Below are 22,003 nucleotides of genomic sequence, written 5' to 3' on the forward strand. Positions count from 1 at the left end.
CTTTTTTGTGTCAGTATACTTCCCAACACATCCCCACATGTGCAGAGCTCCCACTAACTTGCTTGCTATGGTGTGGTATCTCTGTTTCCTTCCAGAAACACAGCTCCTTCTGTGCCCATTGCTGAGAAGAGAACTGGACCCTAATGACTTGGACCCAAAGGTGGGATGCCAAAAAGTGCTTTAGCAGTTTGACCTCAGGCTTGGCATCACCTTTTTATAAAAAAATTTAAAAAAAAATTTTTTTTTTGAGGCAAGCCCAATAGACTGGCCATTTTTTTTTAAGGCAAAAGAAAGAGAATTGGCATGCCAGAGCCTACAACCCCTGCAGTTGAACTCCAGACACATGTAGCACCTTGTGTACATGTGCGACCTTGTACATCTGGCTTACATGGGATTTGAGGAGCTGAACATGGGTCCTTAGGCTTCTGCAGGCAAGCACCTTAAACGCTAAGCCATCTCTCCAGCCCTGGCACCACCTTTTGTTTAAAGTGCTTTTTTAAGGCTGGGGAGATGACTCAGTGGTTAAAGTGCTTTTTTGGAAGCTGTTAGTGAGCCCTACAGCTGGGGTATAGGTGTGGCAAGACTTTATTCACCCCTTTTTTCCTTATTGTCTACACTATATTTCCACGAAAGAGGTTAACCTGCCCTGATATTTTTTTAATTTCTGTTTTTTTTTAATTTTTGGTTTATTTATTTATTTAAGAGCGACAGACACACAGAGAAAAAGAGACAGATAGAGAAAGTGAATGGGCACGCCAGGGCCTCCAGCCACTGCAAATGAACTCCAGATGCGTGCGCCCCCTTGTGCATCTGGCTAACGTGGGTCCTGGGGAACCAAACCTCAAACCGGGGTCCTCAGGCTTCACAGGCAAGCACTTAACTGCTAAACCATCTCTCCAGCCCTAGCCCTGATATTTTTCATTTACTAATACAAATACTGGATGTCCGACCCTGTCCCCAACCCTTCCCTGACCCTGCCACCAACCCTTCCACAATACTGTCCAAGACTCCATCCCAGGAGATACGTGGCTAACAGCACACAAGGGCCATGGAACACTTGGCCGGTGGAAGGTCCGGGTAATAGGCAAACGGCATAAGGATGGTTGGCAAAGGATGAGTCCCACAGCAACACGCTGGTCCCGTGTCATGTGGCTCTGAGCACCCTGAGCCAGCCTCCAAGAGAACCCGAGACTCAGCCATCACTTGATGGCCAAAAATATCATCCCACAGAGTTTGGGGTTTGCTTCTCTCTCTTTTTTTTTTTTTTTTGGTTTTTCGAGGTAAGGTCTCACTCTAGCCCAGGCTGACCTGGAATTCACTATGGAATCTCAGGGTGGCCTTGAACTCACGGCAATCCTCCTCCTACCTCTGCCTCCCGAGTGCTGGGATTAAAGGCGTGCGCCACCACGCCCAGCTGCTTCTCTTTTTGCATGCGCATAGTATGTGTGGCAGGGGGGATGTGTAGATGCCATGCACGTACACGCCTGGGGGCCAGAGAACATTAGGTATGCCCCCGCATGGATCTTCCACATGTTCTTCCTTGACACAACCTCTTAACTGATTCTAGAGCTCACCGTTTTGAGGAGCCCCAGTGAGTCTCTGGCCTCTGCTCCCCACAGGACTGAGGTAACTGTGTGTGTCCATGCCCAGCTGTTCACATGGATGCTGGGGAATCGACTTGTCTCAGGCCTCCTCGGGCCCTCATGTTGTGTAGGAAGGACTCTTGCTCACTGAGCCGTCTCTCCAGTCCTTGCTTGCTTAGAAAAATTATGCCAGGCGTGGTGGCACACACCTTTAATCCCAGCACTTGGGAGTTAGATGTAGGAGGGTCACTGTGAGTTTGAGGCCACCCTGAGACTACATAGTGAATTCCTGGCCAGCCTGGGCTACAGTGAGAACCTACCTCAAACCACCCGTCCATCCCCCAAAAAAAATTATTTGCGGAGGAGAGAGAATGGGGGGCTGGGGTCACCAGGGCCTCCTGCTATTGCAAACAAATACCATACGTATGCGCCACTTTGTGCATCGGGCTTTATGTGGGTACTGGGGCATTGAACCCAGAATAGTAGATTTTACAAGCAAACACCTTTAGCTGCTGAACCATCATTCCATCCTAACCCCTGCTTTTTGTATTTTAATTATCATACTCCTGTCTGCCCCACTCCATGCCTCGTTTTCAGTAGTGCTCAGCATTACATGTCATAGACTACCCTCTAGCGTCACCTCTGTCCAGAAGGCAGAGTGGGTGCTGTGGCACCCCAACTTCAACATCATGGCTCTGATGGGACTTAACATTGCATAACTGAGCCTCCTGGCTTAACCGGGAGCCGCAGCCCGCCAAGCAGACGTGTCTGCCTAGGAACGGGTTATTTTTGTTTCCATTTGCAAAGGTAGCATTTGTGGCATGCGTTCTGGGTGAGGAATGGCTGCTGCTTGTCCCCACTGGAGCTAAAAGTAGGTGTAAGGATGGACTGAGAGACATGGCGGAGGGTGACTCATCTTTGCCTGGACAGTCACACCTACACTGTCCCCTGGCAATACCGGGAGCCCGCTCTCTCCCACCTACCTGTCTTGGAGATGGCAGGAGGATGGGCTAGCGTTGGCCCAGGCTGGTAGTGTGGGAGGAAGTCAGAATCTCAGGACTTCTCATTCCCCCACACCTGAAGGTGGCCATCCAGTGACTCCCTGTGGGGACATCATGGCTGTCTTCCCATCTCCTCCTCAGAGGCCTGAGCGTCTCTGCGGCCATTATCACTGGTTTGAACCTGTTTAGACAGCTGGGTGGTAAGGCAGAGAGCTCCAGGGCAGCAGGGAGCATCTGCCTGCCCGCTGCTTGCACCTAGCCGCCTCCACCAGGACGAGCACAGGCTGGACCACTGGATAGTGGCTGGTGACAGCTCACGGGTGAACTCATAGCCCTTCCAAAGCTGTGACTCTCCTCCTCCCCTCGTGCCCAGGTTCCAGCCATTGTACCAGCCTCTGTTCTAGACACAATTGCACAGAGCGGGGTCACCTCTAGGCCCCACTGATGGCTCCCCGACAATGCAAAGCCTCTCTGAAGCACTGGGTCCCCCAGGCGGCTGCGCTGGCAGCACTCTGGGGTCCAGCCTGCATCCTGCCCCCACACGCATGGAGATCCACCTATCTTCCTTCTCTTGAACTTGTGGTCTAGAACTTTCCACTGACTTTGTGATGCTTTTACTTTTTTTTTAGACAAGCCCAGTGGGCCGGCCTTTTGTTTTTGTTTGTTTGTTTTTCCTTTGATTTTTTTGTTTTTTTGAGATAGGGTTTTGCTCTAGCTCAGGCTGACCTGGAATTCACTATGGAGTCTCAGGGTGGCCTCGAACTCACAGTGATCCTCCCGCCTCTGCCTCCCAAGTGCTGGGATTAAAGGTGTGCACCACCATGCCTGGCAGGCCTTTTTTTTTTTTTTTTTTTTTTTTAATGCAAGAGAGAGAGAGAAAATGAATTGGTGTGCCAGGGCCTACAGCCACTGTAATTGAACTCCAGATGCGTGTGCCACCTTGTGCACATATGTGACCTTGCACACTTGTGCCACCTTGTGCATCTGGCTTACGTGGGATCTGGAGAGTTGAACATGGGTTGTTAGTTTTCGCAGGCAAGCACCTTAACTGCTAAGCCATCTCTCCAGCCCTCTTTTTTTCTTTCTTTCTTTTTTTTTTTTGGTCTTTCGAGGTAAGGTTTCACTCTGATCCAGGCTGACCTGGAATTAAATATGAAGTCTCAGGGTAGCCTGAAATTCACAGTGATCCTCCTACCTCTGCCTCCTGAGTGCTGGTATTAAAGGCGTGTGCCGCCACACCCGGCTTTTTTTTTGTTTTGCCCTCTTTTTTTTTTTTTTTTAAGAGTGTGTGCTCTTTTTTTTTTTTTTTAGAGTGTGTGTATGTATAATATAACATATGCATGCCCATATGCATGTGGGCACACGTGTGCATGTGTATGTGGAGGCCAGAGGTCAACATTGGATGTCTTTCTCTATTGCTCTTTATCTTATTTTTTGAGACAGGATCTCTCACCAAACCTGAAACTTGCTGATTCAGCCAGGCTAGCTAGCAACTAAGTCCCAGGGATCCTCTCGTTTCCAACTCCCCAGCGCTGGGGTTTTTCCACCATGCCCAGAACTTAACCTAGGTGCTGGGGATTCGAACTCAGACCCTCGTGCTTGTGCAGCAAGTGCTTTACCAACTGAGCCATCTTCCCGACATGGAGCTTCTGAGCCCGCATTTGGGGAACAGCGTCACTGTCCCACTGTCCTCTCTACTTGCCACGGCACCCTGGTCACGTGGCCACACCCTTCCATCCCCACTTCACGCATCCTCCTCCCCAAACTGCAGAGATGCTTGGAACTGACCTAGTGGTGGACAGGTCTGCCTAAGAGGCTTGCAGAGGAACGGTAGTGTGACTGTCCACAGGGCCGGGGCATACCCACGGGATCCCACAGAAGCCAGGGCAAGACATGCAGGCAGGTGGTTCCCTGGCTCATAGGGCCCTCCCACACCGGCTGGTCCAGTCAGTCTTGGCCAGGACCCACTGGGGTAATCTGTGGAGTCAGCCTTTAGTCCTCGTACCTCTCCTTGTCCGTCCAGCCCACATTCAGCCAGCACACACAGACTAGCATTTAGGGCCCCATTGTGTAATAGGATGGGAAAAAGGGGTTATGAAGTTGTTGGTGGGGCGGGGACCATCTCTGACCTGTAGCTGTCCCTCCAATCAGCAGAAAGTGCAAGCAGTTAGGTCCAGACCTCTGAGACCAGATAGAGTTCCACCAGCAGTGAGCCAGTGACCAGAGACAGAGCCCCAGCCTGATTGCCTCCAAGCTCCACGGCTCTGGGAGGGCTGACGGGGATGGGGATGGGGATGGGGAATAGGAGCCCAAGCCCCTGTGTCTTCCTCTAGATGTCTGGAGTTGGTGGAGCCCTTGGGGCCACATGTCTTAGGGTCCCATTCATGAGCCAGGGACTGTTAATGCTGATAGCCTGAAACAATGGTCCGAAGGTCTGGCCACTGCAAATCTGTCCCTGGATGACAGACGAGCCAGCCAGTGAGGACTGGTGACCACCGGTGGTCCCACCACCCATCCACAGCAGCATGGAGAGGATTCTGGTCCGCTGTCTCTGCTTCCGTGACGTGACCCAGCCCCGTTCTCAGTGCTGGGCAGCGAAGGCTGGCAGAGGCCCGCATGGTTTCTCCTCCCTCTGCCTCCGCCGTGCCGTCTGCAGCCCAGCCCAGGGGTTTGCAGGCCGAGCTTGGCTCCCGGTGGCTGTTGGCCGAGAAAGTGCCGAGCTGCAGCTTCCTCCACAAAGCCACACTGTCCTCAACAAGCCCTCCCAGGAGTGGGGACACATTTTTTTCAAATGATTCAGCAGCACGTGAATGGGAAGGGCCAAGCCCTAGGCGCTGGCATGAGACCCCGCAGGCCCGCAGGGAGAAGGGAGGGCGGGAGCCAGGGTGGCAGGGTGTGGGCTGGGTCTCGCCAGGGCCAGGGCAGGGCAGGGCCAGGGTCCTGGGGCTGCAGGAGGCGGGTGGGGGGGGGAATTGCTGGGCCAAGAGTGCTACAGGGCTGCAGCTCGCTCTGGTGGGCGTCATTCCTTCACTCTCCCCCAGAGGAGCCAAAGCAATGGGCAGGAAATGAAGATGGGAAAGCAGGTCTCCATGGAGACCGGCACCCAAAGGACAGCCGCCCCCCTGTGCTGTCTCTGAATGTGCTACCATCTGAGCGGTGGGCATGGAGCTTGCTGCTAGGTGGGCCTGGCACCTTCCCCAGGGACCAGTCCAGAGGGGATAGTGGCCAAGGACTGGTCAGTGCCTTGCACCTCACTTCTTGCTGCGCCTCGCCCTCGGCCCCACCCATCTGCGCGGAGCAGTTCTCATTCCTGGCCACCTCTTGTCCCGGCCTGAGTCGTGATGGACAGTTCAACCTGGACTGGCTAAGCCCTGGCCCATGGCTAGGACACTGTTTAGAGGTCCTGCTGAGTTTTTCAGGCCCCCCTAAAAGCCCTCTTGCTGGCTGTGAAGGGTGGATCCGGTTCGAGGGGTTCTGAGAGAAGGTCTGGTCTCAGGCAGCTCTGGGTTCCTTCCACTGCTATAGGACTTTTTTTTTTTTTTTAATTACTGTCAGTCCCCTTTTTCTCCCATTTCCCTAAAAGGATTGGATTTGTAGGAGGTCTGTTCCACTGACCCAACAGGCCTGAGAATGAGGAAGAGGAGCCCCAGTTGGGGTTTGGAGGCAAAGTGGGGACAGTGAGGCCAGAGGCAGCAGGTGGAGCTGGACGCACTCAAGGACTTGTGGGTGCCAAACCTGTATTGAAACATTGCATTCCTTTGAATGACACCTGGCTGCTCAACCACACTTGCATCCACATGCTGCAGTTGTACAGGGGGAGACGTGGCCTCTTCACACTCGTGAACACAGCGTCCCTGTGTGGTCACTGTCCATTGCTGCTGGCAGTGCATGCAGCCATCTCCACCCCTCCACACCCAAGGTCAGCCCAGCTTGCTGATGGAAGCAGATGCCTTCCCAACAGCTAAGTCTATCCAAGTGGTCTTTCCTATGGCCCCCCACAGCTCCTCTGAGGGCTTCAAGAGCGGTGCCCTGAACTATCTAAGCATTTGACACTATCCCCCGGCCAAGCCGTGAGCCGTGTGGCTGGACCTCTGTCCCCAGCTGAGGTGGCATGCTAGAATTGGGGAAATGGGGCAGAGACAAACTGACCCAGAGGCAGGCACCCTCCACCGGGTCTAACAGCCACTGTTGCTGTGATGTGCACCCTGTGGAGACAAGAGACAGATCCCAATTGGCAGCCACAGGATCTACTTATGGATGGTGCCAGGACTTTGCCAATTGGCTCGAGGGTGTAAAATGGCAAGGTGTGTGGCACCCCTTCTCTGAGGAGCTTAGACAAAGGTGTAGAGCTCCCCCCCCCCGCACCCCTCCATTATAGTAGCAGTGCCACACGTACCTGTAAAGTCCATCAGATCTCCGCCAGGTTGGCTTTGATCTGGCAGAGAACATTGCCTCTCTAATTATTCTGAGCTTATTGGCTGGCATGTAATTCTGCCCAGCAACAAACAGAAGCAGCTGACCCTGGGAAGACGCTGGCAACTGGGCCTGCAGTTACTGATTTTGTTTCTAAGGCATGAGGCATCGTTCTTCAGGGCTGGGCCCTGGACAGCATGGCATAGCCATTCCAACCCAACGTCAGAGGTCAGAGCGCCACCCCCACCACCCGTGCTCTAGGTCTTGGCAAGTATGTAGACCTCCTCATCCCGGATCCCAGCTCTGAGTGGGAGGAGCCACTCCACCACACCCTGCCACGGTTCCTCTAGGGCCCACTCTGCATAGTAGGGCCAGCTGGCTGGGCGGACCCTGCCCTCTAGTGACCCTCAGCAAATTCTCCCAGTCTCACTCTGTTGCTGTCACCTTCTTGTTGCTGGGACAAAGCATCAGACCAAAAGCAGCTGATGGGGCGGGAAAGGGTTTCTTTTGGCCACAGTCTGAAGGGAAGCTTCAGGGAACGTATGGCATGAGCAGAGGCTGGACGTCACCTCTGCCACAGCAGGTGGAAACGGCGAGAGAGTGAGACAAACTCTGGCACAGGGGAGCTGGACTAAAACACCCCAAATCCTGCCCCCAGAAGCACACACCCTTCAGCAAGGTTCCATCTCCCGGGCACTGAGCATTCGGAACACACAGGTTTGTGGGGACATCTGATCCAAGGCACCCCCACGGTCGATGCACGTGCAAGATGCTGGCGGCACTGTGCTGGATATCCCTGAGCCTTAGGCAGGTGGAGTTTTGAGGGTCACTTTACCACAGCCACAGCTTGCCTCGGCAGGGCTGGGAGCTATGCCATCACATGTGGATAGCAGCCAGGCCCACAGCAAGATCCTAAAAGGGTTCAGTAAGGAGAAAGGGTACCCCTCCAGGGTCTCCCTCATCTTGGAATCATGGGCACAGCATATTTTTAGGCTCTCAGGAATGTCCACGGTGCTCACATGGACACAGTAAGAAGCAAACCTTGTTGGAGGGTCATGTGACCATGTCAGTACTGCCAGTCAGTAGGTTGGTGGTCCAGGGAACAAACAGGAGGGACCACCCCAAGAGGCAGAGACGTGACTCTTCTGTGAGCTCAGGGCCCCGCCTGCTAGGATTGGCATCTGTGGAGCATGTTACATCTTTCAACCGTCCTCAGCCATGGCCTCCAGATTTCCAGCAAGTTCTCTTACAGAACAGCTTCAGGACCGTCCAGCCTCCACCCGTGTCCCTGGGCGGATGATTCTCAGAATCTGAACACAGCCTTGCCCTCTTTGGCTCATACTCCACAACCTTCACTTCCCACCCAGCCGGTCCTTGTCCATCCCCTTCTGGCTGGGTGCACTGGGGTTGTTTTTGCAGGCTGCATGATGGAGAAGTGACATCATGTGGTGTCCTCAGCTCCAGGGGTGGGGGCAGGGCCTCTGCGGTTGCGTGTGCTTTGAATTAAGTCAATGCTTGTGCATTCCAGTAGCAGGCATCTGGCGTGGAACTCATCGGCCAGGGGATCGCCCTCCATCCCAAACGCAGATGTGTTAATAGCAGAGGGAGAGGGGAACCGGTTAAATCTGAGCTGCTGGGAGGGAGTGGTGGGGATCCATGGCTGGGGCAACAAGCAGTTAAAAGAATTTTTTTTTGAAGATTTTTAAAAAATTATTTATTTATTTATTCGAGAGCGACAGACAGAGAGAAAGACAGATAGAGGGAGAGAGAGAGAATGGGCGTGCCAGGACTTCCAGCCTCTGCAAACAAACTCCAGACGCGTGCGCCCCCTTGTGCATCTGGCTAATGTGGGACCTGGGGAACTGAGCCTCGAACCGGGGTCCTTAGGCTTCACAGGCAAGTGCTTAACCGCTAAGCCATCTCTCCAGCCCTAAAAGAGGAATTTTTTAAATTTTATTTATTCACTTGAGAGAGAGAGAGGGAATGGGCACGCCAGGGCCTCCAACCACTGCAAAGGAACTCCAGACACATGCAGCACCTTGTGCATCTGGCTTACGTGGGTCCTGGGGAATCGAACCTGGGTCCTTTGGCTTTGCAGGCAAGTGCCTTAACTGCTAAACCAACTCTCCAGCCCTGAAACGGGAATCTTTATGAAGCATCTCCTCCTGTTTGCTGTGTCCAGACTCCTGGGTGGGTAGTAGGGCAGAGCAGCCACCCATGGCGCATGGACAGGACCTGGCTGGCCCCATCCTCGAGCCAGAGCCCAGCTCAGTACACAATAGCTGGCCAATCACTGTGTGCCCATGGCTTGCTGCTGTCTAGATCTGCCGCGATTCTTCACATCTCTGTGCTTCCCCATGTCCTTCAGATAGCCTGGGACTCAGGAGCACTGTCTCTCCTGTGACCTGGTCTCCTTTCCTGGCAGTTGCCTCAAAAGTCACTGTCATGCATGTGGGGTGTGATTCCAGAGAGCTCGTCACCTCCTTCCCTGTTCTCCACTGCAATGTAGTCTGAGTCCCTGTTGCCCTGTCTGCCTGCTGCTCTGCCAAGCCCAAGGTTACTGCCAAGACCACCCCATGCCCCATCTCCTCCCACTGTTCCTGCTGGGCAATAGATCAGACAGGTGAGTCCTTCTCCGGGGAACGGCGCACGCTTCCAAAGCTGCCTTCTGTCTGAGGGATGCTTTGAAGGTTTCACAGGACCAGTTTTTCTTTGCCTTTGTTTATTTAAAATGAGAGAGAGAATGGGCACACTGGGGCCTCCAGCCACTGCAAATGAACTCCAGATGCATGCGCCACCTTGTGCATCTGGCTTACATGGGTCCTGGGGGACCGAACCTGGTTTCTTAGGCTTCGCAGGCAAGCTCCTTAACTGCTAAGCCCTCTTTGCCTCTCTCGATCTTCCTTTTCTGTCCATCACATCATCTCTGGCTTTGCAGAGTGAAGAATGGACTTGCCCCCAGAGTTCTAAGAGATCTGGAAGAATCTGCCAGCCGAGTCCCCATGGCCTGACAAGCCACCCAGCTGACAGTGGAGGGCTTGCCACCTGGCCCTCCCCCTCCCTGTTCCCCACGAGTACGTCTGTGGCCTCCCTCAGCCAGGCTGACAGTAGAGGGCTTGCCACCCTTGCCCCTCCCCCTCCCCTACGAGGGTATCTGTAGCCTCCCTCAGCTAACTTTCTAGCCTGACCCCCAAAAGTCTACCCTGAACCCATAATAAAACCATCTCTTACAGGGCATGGCGGCACACACCTTTAAATCCCAGCACTTGGGAGGCAGAGGTAGGAGGACCGCCATGAGTTTGAGACCACCTTGAGATTACATGGTGAATTCCATGTGAACCTTAGCTAGAGTGAAACCCTGCCTCAAAACAAAAAATAAACAACAAACAGAAAATAAAGCCGGGCGTGGTGGCACACACTTTTAATCCCAGCACTCAGGAGGCAGAGGTAGGAGGATCGCCATGAGTTTGAGGCCACCCTGAGACTCCAGAGTGGATTCCAGGTCAGCCTGGGCTAGAGTGAGACCCTACCTGGAAAAAAAAAAAAAAAAAAACTTTAACAGTTTCAGAAAGGAAAATATAATCTCTGGCTCCAAAGCACAGTGAGGGTGCAGTGAGCTCCCATCCAGGCCCCGAAGCCCACTGAGCAACTTGTGGGACCAGGGCCCGTGCCCCCGAGCAGCAGGACTCCAGTTTCCAGGGCTCCGTCCCATGGAGCCTGTTCTCGCCGCCACGCAGGGCTGGCGCTGACGTCCACGTGCGCTAGTCCCCAGCGCGTGCTCCACCCAGAGCCTCTCCAGTCCTCACCACCTGTGGTTCACGTGCACAGTGACAGGACACTCTAGTCACCAGGCACCCCTGTCATTCGCAGGGCAAAACTTTCACGGTTAGATATGCGATCAAGGAACCTGCAGCTCACAGCTGCCAACGAGTAATCGGGTCTTGGTCCCCTAACACCCCTTTCACATACAGATGGAGACCCACATGGGGGGGTCTCATGGGAACTTTTGTCAGGCAGTGATGCTGAGATCTCTGTGCATAGGGACAACGTGACCTCCTGGTTGTTTTAGGGTCATTGGGTTCACTTTCCAACCGTTAGTGTTGTTTATTGAGCACATTCATGCGCTGGCATTGAGCAGTGTCGTGGACCCGAGAGGTAGGGCCAGAAAGTCCCCCAGGGGGGGTAGACAGAGAGAGAGTGCTCCTTTGGGACTCATTGCTCCCTCTGTACTTTGCTAGTTTGTTTCTGAGCAGATAGCAATATGTACAACTGTGTTAACCTGCCCCCTCCATTTGCACAAATATCTTCTGAACACATTGCATAGGTTATGCAGGTGTTAGAGGGACAGAGGAAGGGCTGGAGAGATGGCTCAGTGGTTAAAGGCACTTACTTCCAAAGCCTGATGGCCCGAGTTCGATTCTCCAGTACCGATATGTTGCAGTCAGGTTCTCATTGCTGCCAGGAAACACCTGACCAAGAGCAGCTTGTGGGGGGGAAGGGGAAGCAATATTTTGGCTAATAGACTCGAGGGGGAAGCTCCATGATGGCAGCGTGAAAGGATGGCATGAGCAGAGGGTGGACAACAGCAACAGGAGAGTGTGCCAACCACTGGCAAGGGGAAAGTAGCTGTAATATCCATAAGCCCGCTCCCAACAGTACACTCCCTCCAGGAGCATTAGTTCCCAAATCTCCATCATCTGGGAACCTAGCATGCAGAACACCTAAATTTATGGGGGACACCTGAATCAGACCACTACACCAGGTAAAACCAGACACACAAAGTGACGTATGCATCTGGAGCTCATTTGTAGCGGGAAGAGGACCTGCTGTACCCATACTTTCTCTGTGTGTCTCTCAAATAAGTTTGTTAAGGTATATTTTATTTTTATTTATTTATTTGAGAGATGGAAAGAGACAGAGTGAGAGAGAGAAAGAAAGAATGGGCACATCAGGGATTCTAGCCACTGCAAGTGAACTCCGGGCACATGCGAGGTCCTTTGGCTTTGCAGGCAAATGCCTTAACCTCTAAGCCATCCCTCCAGCCCTTTTTCAAAAATGTTATTTGAGAGGGGGACTGAAGAGATGGCTTAGTGGTTAAGGCACTTGCCTGCAAAGCCAAAGGACCTAGGTTTGATTCCCCAGGACCCACGTTAGTCAGATGCACAAGAGGGTGCACATGTCTGGCATTTGTTTGCAGTGGCTGGAAGCCCTGGCATGCCCATTCTCTCTTGCTCTCTCTTTTCTGTCAAATAAATAATAAAATTTTTTAAAGGACTGGAGAAATTGCTCAGTGGTTAAGGCACTTGCCTGCAAAGCCTAATGACCTGGGTACCCACGTAAAACCACATGCACAAAGTGGCACGTGTGTCTGGAGTTTGTTTGCACCTGCTGGAGACCCTGACATGCCCATTCTCTCTGTCTTCTCTCCATCTCTATCTACTTGCAAATAAAATATTTTAAAAATATTTTCTAATTTGTTTATTTGACAGAGCACACAAGAGAGAATGGGTGTGGCAGGTCTCCAGCCGCTGCAAACAAACTCCAGATGCATGTGCCCCCTTGTGCATCTGGCTCACATGGATCCTGGGGAATTGAACCTGCGTCCTTGGTCTTGCAGACAAATGCTTTAACCGCTAAGCCATCCTTCCAGCTATAAAATATTTTTTTTTTAAACAAGAGGAATAGAGGATTTGCCTCACCCCAGCAGGAGGCTGTCTGGATCCCCACCCAGTTCCTTCTGGCAGATATTACTGAGCCCCAGCTTTTATTCCGCACATGGCCTGTACCTGGTGGCACCTCTCAGGTCCCCGAGCAGACAGGTGCGCTGGTGTGTGAAGCAGAAAGTGTGGGAGATGGGGACGCCCCGCGTGCTGCCGGAGGACAGGGGAGCTGTCAGTGGACTCCTGAAGGATGAATAGAAGATCCCCAAGCCGGGAATGGGGGTGGGAGGGGCTGAAGTTCTGGGCAGAAGGGACTTCAGAGGTGCGGGTGTTCTTGGGTGTGCTAAAGCCAGAGACTAGCGAGGGGGCGGGGAGAACTGGGATGGAGGTTGTTGGGCAGTAACTGCCCAGGTTGCTGCTGACTTGCAAAGAGGTTCATATTTTAGGCAAAGGCACTTCACAGGAAATGGTTATGAAGGGGGCTGGGGAATAAAGCTGAGCCCTCTGTTCTGTGGTGGCCTGCCAGGCAGCCTTTAGCAGATGTGGCTCCTCAGAGTGAGGCCTGCCTTGGGCTGGGAAGCAGGAACCTGTGGCCAGGCCAGCTGTGACTCAGCTACAGAGAAGGAGAAAGTCGAATGGGGCCTGGGCCTGGGCCTGGGTGGGGCCTCGCTGTGGTGTGGGACTCCAGGGCCTGGCGGGGAGATCTAGAGCACATTTCTGGGGTCTGAGAGAGCAGATGGGGCTCCCACGTGCCTGGACCTCCCTGCTCTGTGGGAAACAGCCCTGGCCAGGAGTCTCCAAGAGACTTGAGCTGACCACTGGGGTGAGGGAGGGAGAGGCTTCTGGGCCAGGCCCCATCTGCTCCTCTTCTGTGTGCATAGTTACAGAACACGCATCCAGTCACCCCTGCCCCTCTGCCTTTTGCAGGGCAAAACTTTTAAAGCCATTTAAACAGACCTTGCCCCAGTTAATAACCTTGAAGTGAAGAAAAGAAGAGGCATGACCCCTGGCTCCAGAACATTCTGGAACCTTCCTGGCCCAACTTCTCCCTCAACTCTGTCTTCTTGCTGTGGTCTGAGGTTCTCTTCTTCCTGCCTGAGCCCCTTCCTAACCCATTCTGTGCCCTGCATAATACGACCCCGCCTCTGACTCTCATGTATAGATTTACTATAAAGAATGACCCTGTAGGCCCAGTGTGGTGGCGCACGCCTTTAATCCGAGCACTCAGGAGGCAGAGGTAGGAGGATCGCAGAGAGTTCGAGGCCACCCTGAGACGACATAGTGAATTCCAGGTCAGCCTGGACCAGAGTGAGACCCTACCTCAAAAAACCAAAAAATATAAAAGGAATGCCCTGTAGGACAGTTAGCAGGGAAACTATTTTTTTCAATGCTGGTGATGGAACTCAGAACCTCTTGAAAGCTGGGCAGACACTCTTATCTCTGAGCTGCCTGCCAGTGCCCAAAGAAATAGGCTTTTGAGATGTAAGACCGCCAAATCTAAGTAAGCTAGGCTTCATCAAGGTAGAGAACTACTGATGTGCTCCCAGCCATATAACCTTTTTAAAGGATTTATTTTTATTTATTTATTTATTAGGGATAGAGAGAAAATGGGCGCACCAGGGCCTCTAGCCACTGCACATGAACTCCAGACACGTGCTGTACCATGTGCATCTGGCTTACGTGGGACCTGGAGAATAGAACCTGGGTCCTTAGGCTTCACAGGCCTGCGCCTTAACTACTACACCATCTCTCCAGCCCCATATAACTTTTTTATTCTTTTTGGTATAGTGCAAAAAAAAAAAAAAAGTGCATTTAGAATTAACCAGCTGGATCCCAATTTTAGACCCCAGTGTTGTTGGCAACATCCACAGCCTATGATGGGGAGCCAGCGAGCGTGCGCCCTCTCTCCGTCAGGCCTGGCTGGGGTAGTGACTTTGGCCAGCTCGTGTCGCAGAGTTTAGTTTCTCCCCAGCCGGTCTGGTCCGGCCCTTGTTGGCCGTGACCAGCACAGTGAACACCCGTGTGTGTCCTCTTCTGTCTCCATGGCCGACTCGGTGGACAGCGGAACTTGATGGTGGCCCAGTGGCCAAGCTTGTCCTCCCGGGGGCGCTCTCCCCAGGGAATCAAGGCTGCCTCGGGGGCGCAGTGTTGAGGGTGGCCGGAAGGTGGGTGATGGATGTGCGGCTGTCAGAGCCGTTGCTTTCACTTTGGGAGGAGCAGGGGCTTCCTTCCTCGCCTTCGGTGCATCTGGGACAAAAAACCGCATAGCCTTTTTGGGGGGCTGGGGGTTTTGAGGTAGGGTTTCACTCTAGCTCAGGCTGAACTGGAATTCACTGTGTCGTCTCAGGGTGGTCTCAAACTCTGCGATCCTCCTACCTACGCCTCCCGAGTGCTGGGATTAAAGCCCATGTAGTCTTTTTGACAGAAGGCTGAGGCTGAGGCAATGGGAAGGCCCATACCCCTACGTGCAGGAGCACAGGCTAGGCTGTTGGTAACTCTTTCCCCAGCCATCAGAAAGTAGGCATACGAGACAGTGAGAAAGGCCTTGAGCACCCATGTGGAAGAAACAGACCTGCAGCCATGCCCTGGGGGCTGCAGAGCTGTCTGGTGAGAGACCCCGGGCTCATGGCTTGAGCGCTGGTAGCCAAACCAAGGAGTCTTGCTATGAACTCCAGCATGGCAAGCCAGGCTTTCCTGGCTCTGACCCAGCCGGTGTCCTTCTGCCCCTCAGGTTACAGCAGATGGGGCATGAACCCACACATCCCATTCCCACCTTGGCCAGAGCCTGGATAATCCTGCGGGCTCTCCTCACCTCTGCGCCTCTGTGTTTTGCAGTGATCAGGGCCAAAGCAGTCAGCGAGAAGGAGGTGGACTCCGGGAACGATATCTACGGCAACCCCATCAAGAGGATTCAGTATGAGATCAAGCAGATCAAGGTAATCTCCCTGCCGGGCTGCACCATAGAGGGAGCACAGGGCATCGGGTGGCACTCCTCCCAGCCACCTGTAGGCCAGAAAGTGGCATGGTCAGCTCGCAGACAGGCCTGGTTCTTCTTAACCTGTAAGTGCCTGAAAAGTTGGGCAGAAATCCTACATTCCCAGCCATTTCAGTGACTCTGGAAACATGATACCTTGATTTTGCTGGTGACAATTTGGCAGTACAGCCTTCTTACAAGTTACCAAGGACACCGTTGGCATCATGGGGTAGACTCGGAGCCTGTCTGGGGTTCAGCAGCTGAAAAGACATGGTCTTTACCTCTGGGAGCCCACGTGACAGGTGCATTCTGCAGGTGCAGCCCAGTCTTGTCTGGTGAGCTGTAGGCAGAGAGGAAGAGAGATGGAGAGGGTCAAGTTCAGTATGCAGACTTCTGACTGTGGTGGGCCACTTACAGAGGGAATATACCATATGGCCAGGGTCATGGGTCAGAGGGGCTATAGAGCTAGGATTGGGGGTTGTCTGGTTTTAGAGCCTTGTTTGTGTCCAGGGTACGGATGGAAAGAAACCCATATTTGACAGGACTCAGCAATGGGATGAAAGGCCTCTGCTATTGTGGGTGACATTGATGCGCTATGTGAGAGAGGAAAACTGGCTCTGGATGGAGACAGCTTTGTAACCTGTCCATACTAGGTTACCAAATATATATACATACATACATACATATATATATATAAAACCTAAAGAAATAAAGTTATCAGAAGGCCAGAGGAAATTTCCTGTCACATGTGTCACCTAGTCTCTCATTGCTAAAGTCTCACTAGGAAGTGGGGAAGAAAGAGACCTCTCGTGAGCTCATCACAATGTCACGTTCAACAAGTACCTCTCTGATCCCTTGGCAAATGATGTCATTCAGTGCACCTGTCAAGGTTGTCATTCTCCTGGCCTTTCTTTCCACAGGTTTGTGAGGCACTCCCCTCACCCAGCTGGCTTGCAGTGGAGCTCCCTCACCCAGCTGGTTTGCAGTGAAGCTCCCTCACCCAGCTGGGTTGCAGTGGAGCCCCCTCACCCAGCTGGTTTGTTCTGACATCAGGAATGGTCTCATTTCACCTGGGTTTGCTAAGTAGAACTTTCCAAGAGGAAGGAAGAAAGAAAGGGAGGAGAGAAGGAAGGGGAAGAGAAAAAGAAGAATGGTAGAGAAAGGGCAGGAAAAAAAGAGAGAACAGTGGGAAGCACCCTCCAGTGTGTTGGGAAACACCTTCCTTGGCTGGGCAGCAGGGACACTTCTGAAGAGATGAATGTCAGATATTGAGAAGCCAAATATCCCATGTCCCTTAGGTCATCTCCCAGGTCCATGAGCGCCCCTTCCTCTTGTCCCCATCAGGTAGCCAAGGCTTCATCAAACTTTCTAGAGATAGCTGGACACATTCCTAGAGATAGGCACATTCTTTAATTGCAGCACTAGGGAAAGCCAAGGTAGGAGGGTTGCTATAAATTTGAGGCCAATTTAAGACTACATAGTGGATTCTAGATCAGCCTAGGCTACAGCGAGACCCTACCTCGAAACAATAACAACAACAACAAAATCCTGGAGATAAGTAGTGATCCCAACATCCCAGCTGGGGCTGGAGAATGGAGAGTTCAAGACCAGCCTGGGCAATATAATGAGACTTAGTCTCAAAAAGAAAAACAAATCCCCGGATATAAGGCTGGGGTGTGTAAGCTTATAGGGCTAAAAGCCCTGGGCAGAGGAGGGTAAAGAGGGCTGCAGAAGGGAGAGCAGAGAAAAAGAAAAGAGAAAAAAAAAAAAAACTAAATAAAGGGGGAAAAAATCACACACAACAAACAAAACAAGCCAGTTCCTGGAAATAGACAAAGGCATGGCCCCCATGGTGAGCAAGAACTTCTAGAATTTATACAGAAATTCTGAAATAAGTTTGGGGGGGAGGATGTGTACAGAAGTGTTACCTGAGAGAGACCCCTCCAGTTGTCAGCATTGTACCCTACTGCTGCAGTTGGTTGCACCAAGCAGATGACCCCCTCTGTGAAAAGGCTGGTGGCCCGTGAAGCTGTGTGGCACGTGCATCTCACCTCTGTGCAGCTGGGCCGCCCCTGAGTGTTCAGGTTGGGAAGCCTGTCTCTGCTAACACCTGCCTTCCTGTGACTTTGCAGATGTTCAAAGGACCTGACAAGGACATAGAGTTTATCTACACCGCCCCCTCCTCGGCAGTGTGCGGAGTGTCGCTGGATGTTGGAGGAAAGAAGGAATATCTCATTGCAGGTGTGTGGGAGGAGTCTTCCAGAGAAAGTACTGCCCTGGCAAGGCAAGGACTTCCAAGGCTGCTGTTCCCTTCTGTCCTGGTCTCCAAAGAGCAAGCGCTCAATGCTGCCCTCTAGGGGCGACTGTGTCAAACTGCACAACCCCCAGAGCTCTTACCAAGGCCACAAGCCTACAGGCACCATGAAGTGGCCTTGCTGTGGGCCAGAGCCCACTTCCAGACTACCCATCTGTCCTCGCCTATGCTGAGGCGGTCTGTCTAGGTGGTCTCTGCAGCAGGTCACTGTCCATCCTTGGAATGCAAGGAGGAGTTCCCTTCACTGGGAACCAGCTGGGGAAATGACTTAGCAGGTAAGAGTGCTTGGAGCAAGCACGAGGGCCTGAGACCAGCTGAGTTTGATTCCTAGCACCCATATAAAAAATACTGGGGAGCAGGAGACATGGCTTAGCAGTTAAGTGCTTGCCTGTGAAACCTAAGGACCCCGGTTCAAGGCTCAATTCCCCAGTACCCATGTTAGCCAGATGCACAAGGTGGCGCATGCATCCGGAGTTCGTTTGCAGTGGCTGGAGGCCTTGATACGCCCATTCTCTCTGTCTCCTCTCTCTCTTCTCTTCTCTTCTCTTCTCTTCTCTTCTCTTCTCCCTCTCTCTCTCTCTCTGTCACTATCAAATAAATAAAATATTTTTTAAAAACCAGTGACTGAACATGGTGGTGCACACCTTTAATCCCAGTACTCAGGAAGCTGAGATGGGAGGATTGCTGTGAGTTTAAGGCCAACCTGAGACTAATTCCAGGTCAGCTTGGGCTACAGCAAGACCCTACCTCAAAAAAAAAAAAAAAAAAAAAAAAAGGACCTGCCTGTGAAGCCTAAGGACCCAGGTTCAATTCTCCAGGTCCCACGTAAGCCAGATGCACATGGTGGCGCATGCATCTGGAGTCGGCAGTGGCTAGAGGCCCTGGTGTGCCTATTCTCTCTCTCTCTCTAATAAATAGATAAAAAATAAATCAGAAAAGTATTTAAAAAGCTGAGTGTGGGCTGGAAAGATGGCTTAGTGGTTAAGGCACTTGCCTGTGAAGCCAAAGGACTCAGGTTAGATTCCCCAGGACCCACATAAGCCAGATGTATAAAGTGGCACATACATCTGGAATTCATTTACAGTGGCTGAAAGCCCTGGTGCACCCCTTCTCTCACTCACATGCATGCGCTCCCCCCTCTATATATAACATATATATGTGTATGTATGTGTATATGTTCATATATATATATCTTTCTCTTTCTCTCAAATAAGTAAAAATTAAACTAAAAAAAAAGCTGGGTGTGGCCATACACATCTATAATCCCAATGCTGTGGTGGGTGAAGACAGAGAATCACTAAGGCTGCCTGGTCAGCCCGTCTGAAAGGGCAGAGAAACGAACAGAAAAACAGCAGGCAGGGTATGGTGGCACACACCTTTAATCCCAGGAGGCAGAGGTAGGAGGATCACTGTGAGTTTGAGGTCAGCCTGAGACTACATAGTGAAATCATGGTCATCACTTCTCAGCCTTTTGGCTAAGATCAAGTGTGACTTTCAGGTCAGCCTGGGTTTAGAGTAAGACCCTACCTGGAAAACCAAAACTATAAATAAATAAATAACAGCAGACTTCAAGGAAGCAGCATGAATGAGTGACAGAGGACACCCGGTGTGTTCTCCTCTGGCCTTCACATGTGTGCACAAGGCAAGGCATGAGCATTTGCATACACATATTCTTACACTAGATATACACACCACACCACATCATACAAAAAAAAAAATTGTGTTTAAGCCCTCAGGTCCTCCTTCTCTGCCACGTGAGTCCCGGCTCCAGAATCATTTTGTGAGTGAGAGGCGGTGGCACCTGTGCGTGTTGCATAGCCCTGAATGAAAAGCCGATGGGTTGGGCATTAGGTCTAAGAAGGGCAGGTTAGTGACGTGGCAGAATAAGTGAGAAGGGTGTGCTTAAGGCATGGCCGCCCTGATTTGTGAAAGGACCTCGGCAGAGAGCCATCCTTGGAAGATGAGGAGAAGGGAGTGTGCTTAGGACAGCCCCAGGTGCCTTCCTCTGTGTTCCTTTTGATCTCTCCCCTTGAGGACCATTCTTTGAGCCAACTAAATAAGGACTGTGCCAGCCGTAGACCGCTTGACCTGTCCCTGAGGGCACAGGCCTCGTCCTTCTCTCCTGGGACAGGAGCAGGGTAAAGCCGCTGGGGCAGTCTGTGGCTGACTCACCTTGTCACCCAAAGACACTCTGGTACGACTCTCTTCCACGGGCCCGGTCATGTGACTCCAGGCTGAGGGGAAAACCCACGTCTGGCTCTCTGGAGTCAGGACGGGCCCTTCAGCTAGGGGCTGGCCAGCAATCAGGCCCAAGGAACAGCTCGGCCGGCAAGGGCTGTGGCCTTTGGAGGACCCCATGACCGGAGTCAGCTTACCTCCTCTGTGAGCACAACAGGTGGAAACCGTGAGAAGAACCCCGTTACGAGAATGGGGCTTTTGCCTTCTGAACCTACTCTGAACCCGCACAAAATGCCCACAAGCAGGCAGGAAATGTCAAGTGGGTTTTTTTGTTTTTGAAGCAGGGTTTCGCTCTCACCCAGCCTGACCTGGAACTCACTCTGTAGCCCCAGGCTGGCCTCAAACTCACAGTGATCCGACTGCCCCTGCCTCACAAGTGCTGGGATTAAAATCATGAGCCACCATTTAAAACTTAAATGTCCTGTTTCTCTCACCTTCTTAAGATATAGGGCTCAGAATAAATTTTATAGTCGTCAACTGCCTCTTGATATTGACCCTCACCTGGAGTATCACACAGATCTAAACAGCTGGAAGGGCAAACTGGGCTGCCACGGTTAAGAGGAGCAGCTACCACATCAATACAGGCATAAGATCCAAACCCAGGGTGATTGCACAAGGATGGCCATGCGCCGATCCTCATGGGAGTCACTCCACTTGCAGACCAGCCCATCAGTATTTTCTGGGTCCCTCAATCATAGTCTCATTTACTTGTGATGTCAGTGTAGGGGCCAGGTGGCGGGAGGGCTTCGTTAGCAGATTCTCTGTGGCAGAGCAGCTAGGGTCATGCAGGTTGGTGACACTTACTGGCCCTAGTTACTGAGTGAGCGTGAACTTTGGATGTCATGAATGAGTAGTGTAACATCTTAGAATGTGACCAGAAGACCCCCTTGGTCTATTAGGGAAGAGGCAGGGAGCTGACAAAGAAAGGGTAAGGAGTGGTAATTGAAGGGGATAAATATGCTCAAAGTCCAGTGTGAAAATATCACAACGGGGCTGGAGAAATGGCTCAGCAGTTAAGGCACTTGCCTGCAGAGCTTGACAACCTTGGTTTAATCCCCAGTATCCATGTAAAGCCAGGTGCACAAAGTGGTACATGCATCTGGAGTTCGTTTGCAGCAGCTGGAAGCCCTGGCTTGCACATTCTCTTGGTCTCTCTTTTATCTCCCTCTCTGCTTGCAAATAAATAAAAATACTTTTAAAGGGGGGGGGCTGGAGAGATTTCTCAGTGGTTAAGGCACTTGCCTGCAAAGCCTAACAATCTGGGTTCAATTCCCCAGTACCTAAGTAAAGCCAGATGCACAAGGTGGTGCATGCATCTGCAGTTTGTTTGCAGTGGCTAGAGGCCCTGAAGGATCCATTCTCTCTTTTTTTCTTTCTTCCCTTCTCTCTCTCTCTTCTCTCCCAAATAAATAAGTAGGAGCTGGGCATGGGGGTGTACCCCTTTAATCCCAGCACTCGAGAGGCAGAGGTAGGAGGATTATCATAAGTGATAGGCCACCCTGAGACTGCATAGTGAATTCCAAGACAGTCTGGGTTACAGCAAGACACTACCTCGAAAAATGAATAAATAAATAAATAAAATAAGTAGATATTTAAAAAGAAGAAAATATCACAACAAATCCCATTATTTTGCATAGTTGATATACACAGATTAAAAAAAAAAAAACAGCCCTGGACTGAAGGGATGGCTTAGCAGTTAAGGCATTTGCCTGCAAAGCCGAAGGACCCAGGTTTGATTCCCCAGGACCCACGTTAGCCAGATGCACAAGATGACGCATGTGTTTGGAGTTTGTTTGCAGTGGCTGGAGGCCCTGGCATGC

The 22,003-nt window shown here is 51.9% G+C and overlaps 1 protein-coding gene across 1 annotated transcript in view; it reads left to right on the forward strand.

Moving 5' to 3' along the window:
- Positions 1-22,003, forward strand: part of Timp2 (TIMP metallopeptidase inhibitor 2) — a 54,768-nt gene that overhangs the window by 26,853 nt on the left and 5,912 nt on the right. The window contains exons 2-3 of the mRNA XM_045158772.1: positions 15,493-15,593; positions 17,764-17,872. Coding sequence (XP_045014707.1) covers positions 15,493-15,593; positions 17,764-17,872 — 210 coding nt within the window. The remainder of the gene's footprint in view (positions 1-15,492; positions 15,594-17,763; positions 17,873-22,003) is intronic.

This window comes from Jaculus jaculus, chromosome 9 (genome assembly GCF_020740685.1).
Source record: "Jaculus jaculus isolate mJacJac1 chromosome 9, mJacJac1.mat.Y.cur, whole genome shotgun sequence".
NCBI lineage: Eukaryota > Metazoa > Chordata > Mammalia > Rodentia > Dipodidae > Jaculus > Jaculus jaculus.